This window comes from Balearica regulorum, chromosome 8 (assembly GCF_011004875.1).
Source record: "Balearica regulorum gibbericeps isolate bBalReg1 chromosome 8, bBalReg1.pri, whole genome shotgun sequence".
NCBI classification, from domain to species: domain Eukaryota; kingdom Metazoa; phylum Chordata; class Aves; order Gruiformes; family Gruidae; genus Balearica; species Balearica regulorum.
In genome coordinates, this window is record NC_046191.1 from 13,622,830 (window position 1) to 13,639,452 (window position 16,623).

At 34.2% G+C, this 16,623-nt stretch overlaps 1 protein-coding gene across 4 annotated transcripts in view; it reads right to left on the reverse strand.

Moving 5' to 3' along the window:
* Positions 1-16,623, reverse strand: part of ZZZ3 (zinc finger ZZ-type containing 3) — a 62,883-nt gene that overhangs the window by 22,068 nt on the left and 24,192 nt on the right. For all 4 annotated transcript variants that reach the window (XM_075759689.1, XM_075759693.1, XM_075759690.1 and 1 more), the window contains exons 2-3: positions 14,596-14,752; positions 10,682-12,243 (exon numbers count right to left, since the gene is read on the reverse strand). In XM_075759689.1, coding sequence (XP_075615804.1) covers positions 10,682-12,192 — 1,511 coding nt within the window. In that variant the 5' untranslated portion in view covers positions 12,193-12,243; positions 14,596-14,752. The remainder of the gene's footprint in view (positions 1-10,681; positions 12,244-14,595; positions 14,753-16,623) is intronic.

Sequence of the window (16,623 nt, forward strand, 5' to 3'; positions counted from 1 at the left end):
TTCACGAAACACCACAAAAATGTCAAGCCTCCTCTAAAAACAAGCCCCCTACAAAGTCTTAATGCTCAAACATTTAAGAACACATGAGAAATTTCTCTGCCGCTGGTCTTATCCATAAAACAAAGAAGAATTTTCATCTTAAGTATCTTTATCCAAAGTAAACTTACACACAAACTTGAAATTAGCAAGAGGTATATCAAAACACTACAATGTACCAGTTGTTGGACTTGCCTTATCTAATATTAACCCATAATTACAATGCATTTCCTCACCTTTTAAGCTAGAGACTTAGAAACAGCAGTATTACTACTCTCCCCTCAAATGAAAATAAATGGAAGGAGGTCCTTGCCAGTCCAAAGTTTAGTCCTTATTTCATCTTTTTCAACCTTACATAATCACCTCTGAATATAATGAATATTCTCACATTTACTAATATATAAACTCATGCAACTTTGACTGCCTCAAAGTTTTACATTGTATTCAGATAATCTTGCAGACACATTACTCGCTTTTACCATGAACCATATATGGATTTAAAACACTTGCATTTTCTCACAATGATTTTTTCCCCTTATTTAAATATTTCTCATTGTTAGATCATCAATGCATCTCTATTCAGTATTTTTTTAAAAGCTGACAATATATAAAATAGTTTTATAAAGCTAGCAGATGACAAATGTGACATTTATTAACAATGGAAAACTGTAGCAAGAAACTATTTGTAAATTATTATATAAATTACAATATACAAATTATAATTTATATAACAACATCAGCACACAGAGTTCCCTGTAATTTATCATCTGGATGCTCACAGAAATTACTTGAAATAAAAAAAAGTTACTTTGTCAACTATACATGCCTTACAAACATCATTTAGTAACTTGCAAGGACATGCACTTTGATGCCTGATTAAAAAGAAGTGACTTATCCTCTCGACTGGTAAAATGCTGTGCAGCTAATGATCACCTTCCAATCCCAAACTAACTGCACTTCTACAGTTGTGTGACTATAGTTCACAATAGATAAAAAGTACAGTAATCACTGAGGATGACAACATAAAAATGTGTGTGCCATAATTTACTTTTTGTATTAGAAACACTGATCATTTCTTGTGGTAGGTTTTCTTTTAAATGAAGGTGTATGCCCTTCTCATAACAAAACATGGCTAAAATAGATGTAGAAAAATATCTATAGCAACTTGTTTTTTGTATTTCCAAGAGCTGTGACACAAAATCGCTATGTATCAGTAATCGGGAGGATTTGAGCAAATCTTTGTTTTATTGCCATCTACTGCCACTCTAGCAAAGTACAGCTTAAAACCTGCTCTCCTATACCTAGTCATTTATCACTCTGGGTTTTGGTCTACTAGCAGCAATTCAGAAAAAAAAATCCTTTATTAGATGCTAAGCTAAGAAAAGTATTGGATATTAAACACATTATATTATAAGACTGAAAATTACTGTAAGAAAAGGGAAACATCAATTGCACTTAGAATTTCCAAGTTAACCCAAGGCAGCTGTAGTAAGAGACTGGCTTCCTGGAGAAATCCTTACGTCATATCCAACAGAACCTTCTCATTTCAAAGAAGTGTGTGCTTTGGTTTGGGGTTTTGTTTGTTTGTTTCAGTTCAGAAATATCAGATAATGCTCCCAGCTTTTAAGCTTGGCCTGATATCTTTGCCAGTCTCACGATACAGCAATTTTGACACTAGTTTCTCACAAAGTATTCTGATGTGCATCTGAGATTTTAAAAAAATCTGTTAATGCACTAGGGAAGAGCGCTGGAGCTCAGTGCTAGACTTGTAGAACGCACATGACAGCAACAAGGAAGCAGAAGAGACTGATGAGGAGTGGCCCTTCTTTGATCTCCCTTCAGAAACAGAAGAGTTTAAGGGCATAATCAATAAGGGCATATATCAACTCCAGTCAGGATTTATAAAAGCATCTTTGCCTGAAGAAAGCAGCATATGGTAGGTTTTTACTTACCCGATGCTTAGATACTATGACCAAGGTAATCTACTTGGAGCCAATTCTGCAACTCATTATGAAATTGTTTCCCACTCTACCTTCACCTCTTTACACATACTGTAATTTACTGTACTTTATCCATACTTAATATTCATACTTCAGACATTTTAAAATATTTCTGAGATAAGTAAACAATGAAACTGCAACTCCATTTTATACATGAAACAACTAAACCATACATTAAGTGGCTTCTCCAAGTCTACCATGCCAGTAACAGGAAAAAAAAAATAAATCACAATTTCTGAATGCCAGCCTCAGGCTGTAATATACACCTATTTAAAACAAAACAGAACTAAGCCAAAAAGCACTTCTTTTTTTTTTTAAAAAAGGACATTTAAAAAAACCTCCAACAAACCTGAAACCAAACTAGAAAACCCTACTGCAGTCTTTACCTGGATGCAAAAGAGACATTTTCCACTCTAATTTCACAATCCTAACTTTCACAGTTCCAGACTTTGTATTTCAAGCATCTGCACAATATTTTATTGGTTATGATCTTGCTATGGTGTTCTCTTTCTTAAATCCTTAACTCTGCCCCAGAAACAGAACGCCCACTCATATATTTCTATAGGCTTCATTCTTGTCAAGAGTTGTCCACCACACTCAGCTGGATTCAATATTAGCTATGCAAAAGCACCTTTACCAAATATCCACACTTCCATTAAGTTTTCAAAACTTTTAGTAGCAATTAGGTCTCTGTGCCTCTAAACAAATGTATAACTTGTTTCAGTCTTGTCAATATGAAAGGTTAAAACATCATCCATCAGTCCTCCTTCAGTTAATATTTTAAGTTATATTTTAATCTAGCCTTTTGATCTTCCTTTAACAGCACTTTCTAAAGTATTTGCCTGCAGGACAGTGACCTTTAGAAGGGAAAAAGATACAGGTCCCTGCCATTCCTCTATTTTCAAGGCTTGGAGTGACATGAGGAAAAGGGAGTACAATTGTTTTTCTCACAAGAGGCACAGAAAGGCAGACTGACTGTACCCCCCAACTCTTTCTCCTCCCTTCCCATCACCTCTGATGAGAATGGTCCCAATTCCTTTACTGAGAAAAAAATACCACACAGATTCCTCTAGTATCTCCACTTAGATGTTCTTCTCTAAAAAGATGTTGGGGATAGCAGCCATTCAGAAGGGGCTCTCTTCCACAGACAACACAGGAGCAAACTGTTACCATGAAATCAACTGTACAGAAATCCTCTGAACAAAAAAATCTGAGAAAGTTGACCACACTGATTACGGAACTCCTTCAACTCACTCTGCATCAGTTTATGCAGGTTTTCACTAAAACCCAAGGAAGAATTATTCAGGTGTATATTTGTGCTGGAGGAACAAATTAACATAGTCCATCAAGTAGGCTGTCACAGTAATATCTGAAGACTGTAACTAGATACAAGAACATGATATGCAACCATGAGAAACTGAATGTTCTAATGGCAATACAAATAATTATTCACTCAATCTTTTTTGGGTAAAGAAGGGGAAGAAAAGTTAGAAATAAGGAAGAAAATAAGTAAAATGTATATTTTTATTAGTGTTACAGTTGGTCCTTGGCTTAAGGAAGCACAAAACCTTCAAATGTTGTTATTCAAAACAGCAGCACATCATCACCTTGAACTGTGCAAAGCAAAATAAAGACATGCAGTAATGAAAAATTAAAAATCATCTGACTATTCCTACCAAGAACAAAACTTAAAGGAAATTAAAAAGTAGGATCTTTCAACCCCTCTCAAAATACCATGTAAGTACTTTCTAGTACCAAAGAAACACCTATCTTGACTAGAACTTATTGCTGAGACTAAAACAAGCATTAATACGTAATGCTTGTACAATTCCTTTCTAAAAGATCCTGCCACTCAGTTTTGTAGTTCATGATGGAGATGCTGTCAAAACTTCATGTAAGACCAGAACAAATACTTAAGATTGGTAATGGAGTTGTCTTTTAAGCCGGGTTAGTTAAAACTGAAAAGATACCCACATTCTCACAACATATGCCAGAATGTTCTTGTTTTCTTGGTGGCATCATTCTGCTTGCCAATGTTTTAGTGAAATACTTGCACATACCTACAAAGTAGGCAATGATGTTAATACAATTCGTTCTTTGTCCCATCAGACATACATTACACTGGTATAACCACATTTTAGCACTTCTGCTTTTGATAAGTGTCCCTTGTGTGCCTAGCCAAAAACATAGCCAGAGTCTTATTCTCCACACAGCTGTGCTGGGTGAATACATTGCTACCCCAACTTTTCTTGATTTTTGTCTCTCTTTTTTGAAATCAGGACCAAGAATTTACTTCAATATTTGATTTTTTTCAACTGATATTTCCTACACCTCAAAACCATTTTTATTATTTACTAATGCTTAATTTTCCAGTTTAAATGAATTTCCTAATGAGGATCCTTAGAAATAGTAAGCATTTCCAAATGAACAGGCAGGGAAAAAAGTTTCTACCTTTTTCTGTATTAAAATAGTAAGTTTGTGTTTGGTTTTTTTTTTTAAATTTGTGCATTTTTCCCCGCAAGATTTTTGATCTATGTTGATCAAAGACGTTGGAAAGACAAGTTGAGTTCCTGTATGTTCTCTAAAGCCTGGCAGTTTGAGAAGGGGGAGAGACCATAACTACTGTCTCCACAAGAGAAAGGCAAGCAGAATTCAACCATTACTCTTCGCATTCTGTGGTGAATCCATCAGTACACACAGCCACACACAGTGCAAAGCCAGCCAGCAGGGAAGCAGCTCTATGCAGGAGAGCTCACGCTCCCTCTTCTAGGGCAAGATGCTGCAACAGAGGACTCTTGGAGGCAAGAGCGAAGGCAGAAAAAAAGAAAAGGAGGTATCAGGCAAATCAGGAGAGAAGACAATTCAGGGAGCAAAGGACACAAATCCAAAAGAAATCAAGCTTTGTTTTCCACAGGATGCATTATTTAAATGAGGACTGCGCTGTGTTTGATGGTGCTGTTCACTAGGATTGTGCTGCGGCTGACAGCAAGATAACTATGTTCAGAGTAAGAAAAATGAATTTGACAAATGTACTTGACATTTAATGGCTCCTAGAGTAAGCCTACTACTAGAGAGAGAAAAGCAGATGCAGCACATGCCCAAGGCAGTATTTCTTGCAAATTAAGAACTCTATTATTTATGGAATAGTTTATGTAATTATAAAACATGATTCCATGATAATAAAAATACTTGGAACTAAACCTTAATCTTTAGTCCTGCAATAATTTTGCATCACTTATAACTTTTCCATTAAGAAGTATTTATAAATAGAAATGATCTTATAAAACATAATAAAATAATAATGCTCACAGTAAACAGTTCTCAAAATACTTAATATTTTAAGCTGGGGTAAAATATATCGAGGATTTAATTAATAAATGTAGTTGTATGCCCATTACACTATCACAACATGTTTTAATAACACAATTATCTGCAACACCAAACTGCAGTTAATCAGAAACTCATATTAGAAGTTTCTACTTGATTGCCATTATTATTTTGCAGATAAACTAGTTGCAGCATTCAACTTCTACAAGAAATGATATTTTTACTTAAAACTGATTTAATTTTTTGTTACTTACTAAGAACACAGGCCAATCTACCTCTGAAAATCTATCGCTGAAAAAAGTACCAATTTTCCATACGTTTAAGTTTTACATTAATAGTTTAAAAAAATCACTGTATGCTACACCACTTTTGTGTGGCACAAAGGATGGAAACAAACATGTTGTAATCTAGTATATATAGAATATATGCACTTTCTAAAAAAATTAACTTCTATTACTCTTCAATGCTAAAAATGTATACTTCAGCAATTCTTCTATGCTGAGGATACATGCTATACTCCGAGGTTACATTGTTACAAAGCAGTTACCATTTTGTAACATTGTTGACCCCAGTATGAATTAAAACTGCTACTACAAAAAGTAACTTGATTTATTTGAGTTATACCAATTCCTTTTATTCCTTAAGATGAAACAATGTAACAACCACAGTCTCTATGGTAGGAAAATGAGAGGAATGTGTTCTTTAAAAATAATATAGGAGGATAATTTATTGTATAGTACTAGCTACTTATAGCTACATGACATCACTACAAAGGAATGTTAGATTATCTGACTTGTCTGTACATTAAAATAAATCCATACTGTGTGATAAATATGACAATTCTGAGAGATATATCTGAATATATGGGGATAAATTACCAAACTGATGTAACCATTTTTATTCTTGCCCAATATATATGAAGATAGACATGGAGAATTTATCTTAAAATGTTAATGAAAAGTAGTTTAATTTTTAATACTAAATGTCATCCAGCTAAGGAAAAAACACGGTGCAGGTAAAATTAGAAGTTTACCTCACTGAAAAAGACTGCTGCAGGATTGGGTTAGAGTGACACTTTAAGAAGATTCTGTTTATGGCAGTTCTCAAACAATTGGTATGGCAAGGTACACCAGACTCTATTCTAACAAGTCCAGTACACATGAACTTTTTTATAGAGAACTGGATTTTAATGGCATTCATTAGGCAGAAACATTTGTGACTGAGTAAAATACAAACCCTGTACCACAGAAAATGCCACAGATACTTTTCTTTCTCACATTCATATAATATTAAAAGTGCATCCAAAGACATTAACAGTGTTATTATGAATTGTCATTAAATATTAAATCAGATTGTATGATCCTACATGACACAGTCTTTCCAAGGCCTCTGCAACACTACAACCCATAGCAGGTAAGAATTCACAAGACTGAGTTTTAAGAGATGTATTAAAGTATTTCATTTTAATCTGTCTTTGGTTTAAATGTTAGTAAGGCTAATATGATTTTAAATATTATAAAGTAATAAATGAAACCAAAGATACATGAAAAGATCTATTTACTGAATAAACGCAAGGTCCTAACTCTTGCAACTGAATACCTATAGGCAAGTGCTCGTGCATAATTCTTGTATCTCAGAGGGCTTGCCTACAGGCCTAAGTGGTCCCTATAAAGCTAATCACAATTTACAGGATCCTAGAAATACACTGTATTATATGCACATGAAAACCCAATTCCTCAACTACATTTTCATCTAGAAATCAGAGTAAAGTGTTAAACAAAAATTTTCCCTCGTGCAACCTAATACCTGCCAAACGTTGCAAATCTCCAAAGAGAGTACATAGAGAGAAAGAAGAAAAAAAGAAGAAGAAAAGGGCACTAAATGAAACATTGGGCAAAGGGAAAAATATACAGAGAATAAAATATGGCTTAAGATACAAAATTAAAGTAAGCTACTGCACTGTAAGAAAGAATTAAACCGTAAAAAGATACAGCAAAGAGATGAGAAAAACTCCTGAGGAAAGTCATATGCAAACCACTAGGCACAGCATGTAAAATTAAGCAGTGTAAAAAGATTTAAATCAACAAGCTCAGTTTTGATGAAAATATCTCAAGAGAAAAGGCAAAAGTTTGTGAGCTAGAACATATAACCAAAATTCTCAAATATGCATCAACCCAAATTTTTCTGAGAGGAATCATAATACACAAAAATTCAAACTGTGTGTGTAATAACAGAAAAATTAACCATAACAATACTTTACAACTATACAACCCCCTAGATCAGTCTGTTATTATCTACACGAACGTCCATGTTGTGATAAAATTTCTGTTCAGATATCTTGGATTTGTCTTTGTAGGAGGGATCTATTTTATTAAAGAGGTTGTGGAACTTCAATCATTTCAGCCTTCTCTCTGAATAATAATATTCCATAATTTGCTTTCTGTGATGATTTTTCCCATTATATCATCCAGTTTTCCCAGAAATATTAATATATATGAATGTTGTTTAAACATGACAACATTCAAAAAGCAAAAAATTCATCTAAAAATACCACAATATACATTTAGTTGTTTTTCTTATAGCAAGTCTTACCAACAGCTGTTGAAGGTTTTGGTATATTTATATTTTATCAATGTTACAATAACTTCTTCGAGAGTGAAAGTCAGCTGTATGAATGTGTGTATCATCAAGCTATGTAATATAACAAGAAACAATGTAAGTTTACATACATACGAAATTGCTTCTACAACACAGAGGAATATAGCTTTTTTTCCACTGTGGAACATCCAAAGAATGATATCAATGCCTTCTTGGAGAAACCTGCCTCCTCAACCTAGCCATGATCCTAGTGTCACTCTGAATTTGCTTTTAAAAGAGAATATAAACCAGAGAAAAATTAATCTATAAAGACAAGTTTAATCACAAACTGATGAAGGACAGAAAAACAAAGCTGTGTACCATTTGAAGATCTGATGAGCAGAAGACCAGCATACTTTGCTTAGCCAGAAATATCACAGGCAAAGCGAACAGCCTTCACCTGACAGAATGGGAACCCTGGAATTCTTTACATCTCACTAACAGGGGAAAACATTTCCGCTAAAATCTTTTTTTTTTTTTTTTTAGTTTAACGTTTTAGAAAATAAGCACCAAATGAGATTAAACAAGGGTATAATTAAGACACTATTCAAGAACTGTAACACATGAATTAGGAGTAATGAACTATTTTTAAAACTTGAAAAAGGATGTAGTGCACTGTATTTGGTTCTCTCTTGAACTAAGAAGTTCCAGATAAAGGACAATTGCACTCAAATATTAAGATACAAAGTATTTTAGAAGGATCCTATTACCACGAGGAACCATCAGAATACTAGATGTATTATCTTGCAAATATAAACACCAACAACAAAGACTGCCCATAATTTTCCAATTATATCAACATTTTTTTAAAGGGAAAAAAAAAAAAATCCAGCTAACACTATCTTCAGTAGCATCCTTCCCTTCTGAAAGCAGAATTTTTTCTTCCTTGATCTAGAAGAGAATTCTAGCTTTGACTTTTGTTGCCACAAAAAAAATTCAGTAAAACATGAAATAGGATAAATATAACAGCAACTTCTTTTGGAATTCTGCATTTGGGTAGCAACTTAGCAGCAAGCTACCAAGTCTTACTGCAATTTCAAAAGCTCCTCAACAAGCTCTCGCAAACAGGCTGCCAGTCTGAACAACCTGTCGTATCATCAGAGTAACTGTGTTTGTTCCAAAGCTAACAGGCATTCTAGGGCACGTTGCTGAAATTTTTCAAGAACAATTTAGATCTGTCTTTAATTGTAAGAATAGAAAAAAATTACTTTTATTTTTACAGCACTTACATCCAGTTGCAGATTTTGATTTTTAAAAACCGCATTTCAGACATGTTTAATTTGAAAGAAGTAAAAATTGAGGTTACATCCAAAAATCTGGTATGATCCTAGTAATTTTTTCCTAATAAATAAAGGAATAAATAATATATCTTTGTACTAACATAACTAGTAAAGTCATCCTACATACAGATACAAAAACATCCAAAAAAAGGTCCAAAGACAACAGTCCATTATTTCCGATTTATAATTTAGGAAACAGCAATCTTCTCTCTATCTACCAGGAAAAGTGTCCATACATTTTGGGCTGATGGCTGAAACTGCAGATATTTGATCATTATTTTGAAATCATAGTTTGTCCAAACCATGGTCTAATTCACAATTTTCTCTGATTAAAATAATTTATTCATATCCAATATTGAACAAAATTTTGTTATAAAAATAATGCAACTCTAGGACCAAAAAAAAAAAACCAAACCCAGTCAAACTTCTGCTGGATTAAACAATCATCCGTGCCTTGTGCCCACTATTAATAACAATTGTGCTGTGATTATTTACAGAAATGACTAGAAGTGGTTTGACTCCTCATATGAAGCAAACTGAAAATCATCTGCATTTGGCCTTTCAGTACTCACAACAAAATGTAGAACATCTATTAAAGAGCAAAACACAGAAGTCAAAACAGGGTTACAAAGACTGTCCAGTAAGAACTGTGGCCCAATCAATGAAGACAAATTTTTTCCACGTAAACTTTCTTCACTGAGAAAATTGCCCTTTTGTTTCAAGAATCTCTTTCACAGTTAGCACAAATGTGTGATAACCACAGTTCTACTTACAGACGTTCAGGTGATAAATATAGAAACAAGTTAGTGCTTCAGTGCTCTTTGCTAATATTAGAACATGTATATATTTACATTTAATGAATATAAATGGCAATGTAGACATAATTTACTTTGGAGAAAGTTCTCAAATCACTGCATTTGATCAATTTATCTTCCTTAACACAATAATGTTAAATATTTCCCATGACACTCTAAAATAGGTATCTAACCTTAAATTCTATGTACAACAGAATGATCATTTCATAAGCTGTATGTGCTGTGCCTACTGGATATGCTGATAAGTAACGGAACTCTAATTAAGGGTTATAATTCCTTTGGATTTGTTTCCAGCTAGTTTTTTTAGAGAAAAGAGATAACAGATGTGTTTTAAAAAAAACCCAACAATTTCTGGCTAAAGAATTCATACTGCTAGAAATGTATAAACCACATTGCTGTACCATACTGCATATTAATTAGAGTTTAATTTTGCTTGGGGTAGAAACAAGGAAGAAAAATGAAGACTAAAGAGTATGAAAATTATAAAGCACTTAAATTTTTATGAAAGTACTTTAAATACGTATTAATTTATATTTTTTTGGTAAGAAACAAAAGCAGAATTCATGGTTACCATAGTTACACATACTCTTTGTTGTGTTTCAATGCCACATGATCTGATTCAAAGTAATATACATCAGGCTCTTCCTCATCATCCTCTGCAGTGTGGATGTTGGCACTTTCTTTGGCAGATGGTACATATCCAGCAACAAGCCTAGCCTCAGAAAGTGGCTTTCTTAGTCCATCACTCCCACGATCTCCTGTATTACAATTTCTCTCTTTTTCATCCTGTTTAATTTCTTCAGACTTTTTGGGAGATCCATTGATATTATTAATACCTACAGGTACATTCTTTTCAACGGGACTAAGATTATTTTCCTCAACCTGTCCGTTTTCTCTACAAGGAGAGTTATTTTTAGTAGGGCTACTTCTGGCAGGGGCAGCCCTTCGTGGTGAAGTTCTCAATGTATATCTGTGTTCTTGAAGTTCCGACATAGATGTCATTTGAGTTGAAACACAGTCCAGCACTGATGAATGTGGTTCAGGTTCACCTGAGATTGATGCACTGTCATGATGAGCATTCGGGCTGCTACTGGTGTTTTCAGCACACTGTTCCTTAGAGGCACTACTATCTCCTACAACGTCTACCTCCTCCTCTGAATCCCTTAACAAAGATGACTGGATTTCAGAAAAGGACCCTGTAGCTGGCTCATCTGCCTGATTAGCATGCTCCTCAGGCAAGCAGTCATTTATTATTTTGTGGTCCTCTAACTTTACCTGTTCTTGAGAGTTTGTGCAAGGCACATAATGGTCTACAACACTGTCCTCCTTGCTGCTATTAAGCAACAATGAAGAATGGGCAAATGAGTTTCCGTTTTCTGCTACTGTTTTGTCCTTGGGCATACAGGAACCAGCACTGTTTTGCTTAGTGTTCCCATCAAGCTGACAGTCATCACAGTTAAGAGAATTTGAGTCTCTCTCACCAACTCCATTGACAGTCTGATAGCCTGCAATTTCATCAACTATTGCAGAATTATTAAATCCTTCTGCACAAACATTCACCTTTTTAACTTCCCTTTTGTCACAATCATCCAATATAAGACATCGACAAGCTCGCTTAGTCCCTGTGGAGACTGCATCATTGTCCGACACTAAGCTTTTATGCTCCAATGATTCCTTCTCTGTTTTAGTAGGCAAGTCTTCTTCTGAACTGTTCGGTGCCTCTGAACGTAGACAGCGCTTAATTCTTTTCAAAACTGGTGAGACAGGTTCTGCTTGTTTTTTTTCACAATTTTCCACAGTTTGTTTATCAACATTATCTTTTTCTGAAGTAGACAGCCCTCTCTTTCTAGGGCTCACCCATGATTCCCGAGCACTCTGCTGTTTCAAATCAGTAGTTCTTCCACCGTTACTTCCCTTCTGAGTTTGCACAGACTCTGGCCTCTTCTTTGGTGACCTTGATCGTATCTGAGGATGGGGTGAAACTTCCTCTGGATGAGCAATACTACGGTTTCTTAATGTTCTACCACAAAAATTTTCATCCAAACCATTTAAACCCACTGTAGATCTTGTAACACGAGTAGATCGAGAAGCAGCCATACTATGGCAAGTCCCTAAAGTATGCTCATCATGATCCACTCATTGGGAAACCTTCAAAAAGATGTAAACAAAACAGTCAAAATATTTAACACACACCTACAGACATAGCAAATCTGAAGAATATATTGTCATGAATGTACCTAATGTAAAACTGAATATGCCTATGCAATGTATTAATACCAGTTCTTTCTGTGCCAATAAATTAAAAAAGTTTTCCATCTAAGCTGCAAAGTAGCTGACTTGGTATTTGCAGTTGTTCTCGCTTTAGTACTCGTGCGTGAATGTTGTTTGTATTTATGCCTTATGTAAGGCTGGAATGTTCCAGATAGGCTCCACTTACTAAACCACAATATTTTTATGTATTGTACATATGATATAATGCATTGGTATTATTATTTAAGTTTGTCTGGTCAAGTGAGAGGTGTCAAATCACATTCTTAATATCCCACAGTTTCACATACTAAGAAGGAAACCATTAAAATCGTATTTGCTTGGTCACTTGTTGCTTAAAACGAAATCACTTTCAAATAACAAAACAGAATTGCAATTCTAATTTGACAGGGGATTAAAAAAAATAAAAATCACACCAGTAAAAAATAGTTACAGTCATTAATAGCAAAAATGAACTAAAACAAAATGCCTGAATCAGAATCATAAAATCATTCAAGTTGGAAAGGACTTTGGGAGGCAATCTAGTTCAACCTCCTGCTCAAATAAACATCAAAATTAAACTCAAGTTTAGTTACACAGGATGTTGTCCAGCTGGGTCTTGAAAACCTCCAAGTACAGATATTCCACAACTTCTCAGGGCAACCTGTGCCAGTGTTTAATTGTCCTTATAATGAAAATATTTTTTTCTTATACCAAGGTAGGGCCTCCTCTATTTTTGCATCATTTACATCTAAAAAAGCCTGGCTCTATCTTCTCAGTAATCTCCTCTGAGGTACTAGAAGGGTGTTTCCCAAGTCTTCTCTATTTTTAAACTTTTCATACAGTTGGTGAGATGAATCATCACCTACATAAGATTTAAGTAAATTCAGACTTCACGCTAAGTTTAAAACACCCAGTTTGAGAGTGTCTGTATTTCAGATTTCAGGGTGAAATGTCAGAGTACTCAACTTGCCCAATCTCAGAATAACATTTTTAATAGAAATCAGTTCAGTGTTATCCTTCTATTCATCTTTTAAAAGTCAATGTCTTAAACCACATAGCACCACAAACGTGTCATAATATCCATGATAATGAACAGACACATTTGTGAACACATTAAGTGAAGACTTAAAATTTTAAATATGGACTCAAACCTTCTACATGTTATTCAGAAAGGCTGAAAATGACAAATAGAGAAAAATTGTTTTAATATGTTTTTTTCATCTTCAGCAAAAGAGAGAAAAAAAGAGCATAAATTCTTGCAAATCTACTATTTAGGTGTCAGACAGTCCTACAGCAGAAAACAGAGAACAGGACAAGACCAGCATACCTCTTAAGCAATACAATTCTGTTTGACAATTAACACTAATTACCATATTGTCTGTTTAGGTATTCATAATGCAAGTAGTATTTCTTAATGAAAGTAATGTATACTAAAACTATTGTCTGGTATAGCTCTAAATACTACTGTATAAGACAGCACATCATTTTGTGTAATGAAGAAAAGGCAATTACAAAATGTAAGTTTCAAATGTTCTCAAAACTGTGTTGATTTGTGCTGCTACAAGCCTCCTGCCTGTTAGCTATTCCCACTGCCTTACATGAATGCCTGGAAAGGTGCACTGTTCGAATTCCTGGAGATATAGGTAAAAACCTGCTATTGTACTAACTTTGATTCTGTCCATTTAAAAGTAATGATGCAGGACCAAGTTTGAGATGTCCAATAAACTCTGCCTTCAGAGAAAATATAAATAATACAAGAAACAGCAAATGGGCAAAACATCAGTAGTTGAGTTGAAGAGAGAAAAAACCCAGGTAACTACATGATGTCTATAATGGTTGTTTATACCTATTTTCCACATGGGTAAACTTGCCTGTATATTCTTCCCTTTTACACACAAACTCAATACCTTCTGAAGAGTGATCTCATTTGGGGTTGAACCCAAACATGAAAAACAGGGTCATTCAGACCATTTAAGTCATTAGATATTCCATTTCACCTAGGCTGTTCTAATTAAGGCTAGCACACGTTAAGGATGAGTAACTGACAATTCAAATGGATACTAATAAATTAAACCAAATTCCAATGCACGCTTTGGTAAGTAACTACTGCTGAACTTGACAGATATTAGAAATAGTATGTAAGACAGAAATGTTTACTGATTTGCTGGTATGTTACTTTCTAATGATACACACCTTACATAACAAGTTAAAAAGTTATTATTTACTTAGCACAAAATGTAAAAAACTTACCATTGCAAAACTAGAAGAAATACAAACTTCTGACATTTCATAGAGCAGACTCACACTGCGCCACTCAAATAATAGCAATCACCATTGCTGATATCAATGATGTAATCCAAATGCCTTTTTACTAGTTTATGCCATCACATTAACAAGATTTTGAAAACTGTTGAGAAAAAGACAAAGGCGTCAATAAAACATTTAAATTATTTCATTAAAAATTAAGAAGAATGCAACAGGACATATAAAGAGTAACAGCTTTTGTTATGAAGCAATTATCATTTTTACAAATGTCCTACAAAAAGAACAGTATGGTATAAAGTAATTAAGAATGTGAAATGCTAATTTAGGTTTCAAATGTAAAATAACTTTCTTGGTTGTTTTTAAGTGATTCACTGTATCGCACTAAAGATGTGCAAGCAAATGAATTCACAACAGAGTCTCATGTTAGGGTGTTCAAACCTCAGAAAATATTTGGAGACACAAGAAAACAAGCAGCGAAAGATATTACTACAACTAATGAATTATAAAATGCATTGTCAAATATATTTTATAATTAGATACACAGTGAAAAACAATTATTTCTATTTAAGTTTAATCAACTGAGCAGAGCTCAAAACTTACATTGGCTCCAACTCCCTGAATAACCTTCATCTACACAAGAGGAGTGAAATGCTTTCCAGAGTTCACATTAAACCTATTCTTCACCCAAGAAAAACAATGTATACTACCTTGTTCTGCTGGTTTTGGCTGGGGTAGAATTAAATAGTGAAAGACAGAAATATATCTACAGATCCAAAAGCCACACAATGTTTTCAGTTGTCTCCAGAGTTTGGGCATCAGTGCCAATGCCCAACAGCTACTACTTGAAAAAACATACCAGGAATCAGATTTAATTTAAGAATATCTAGTCCTATGGAGGTACCATAAATCACTATAGAATAGTGATTATTGAATCTTTCATCATATTCTGTTCACTTCATAAAAGTGAACTTATTTTCATATTGACAATTCAGAAACTTCATGATGTAAAACATAAGCTGATAGGTTTCTCCACATTTTTCTTTCTACACAGTTATTATATTTAGATTATATACATCCAAAGCCTTTGAAAATTGTCTTCTTTACTTTCAACCTACTTATGACTACTGGTAAGCGCAGAAAATGAATTATCCGTTGACTTGACAATTCAAAAGATAAACGAAGCCAACTAAGAGATTAATTATGCCTACTTACAGTGAAATTCAATAATGAAAGATATTTCTACAATGATGTTACATAAAGTACCGTAAATTCTATTACCTGGATAACTAAATCAAATTAGATTTCAATTATTCAGTAGAATTTCTTAATTTAACAAACAGCAGAGAACTGCCATAATAAAAGACAAAGAAAAAACAAAAAACAAGGCAGCAAGGAAAAACACTTGAAAATGCAAGAGGTAAATGACTGAAAGGAATGAGCAAAAAGGAACTGTTGCTGCTTAGCCATACCAGGAATAAAAGCAGAAACAGTGAGAGATTAACTCCATAAGGAGCTCCAATACCAAGTCACTTCAATCTGTGTCCTCCTGTCCCCGTCCCCCCCCCCAGTAGTTTCTTCTGGGTTTAATATTGTGGTACACTCTCAGTTACTTAAACCTATATTGTTGCCTTTCCTATAGATCCCTCTGACAGGAAAGACATGTATGTAGATACCAAAAGTAAAGAGAGATTTTTGACAGATTATTGCAAAAACCAAACAACATACCCCAACATAAATCCCATAGCTCATTAACTTTGGCAAAATAAAAAAAAAAAAAAAAGCTGGAAACAAATTATAACAGTGAGTCTATCAGAAGGAGGCCTAATCTCAAAATTTTTTATTATTTTACCACTCCACAACTAAAACCCATTCACTTAAGTTGTTTCAGAAATGGCTGAAAATAGTAATGTTTGTCTTTCCTCAGATTTGTACACTTTCATCTCCCCTAATTTTCTTTCCCCCAAACAACCCTATTTTACTTACAGCAGGAAAAACATAACCCCTGCTGTGCCT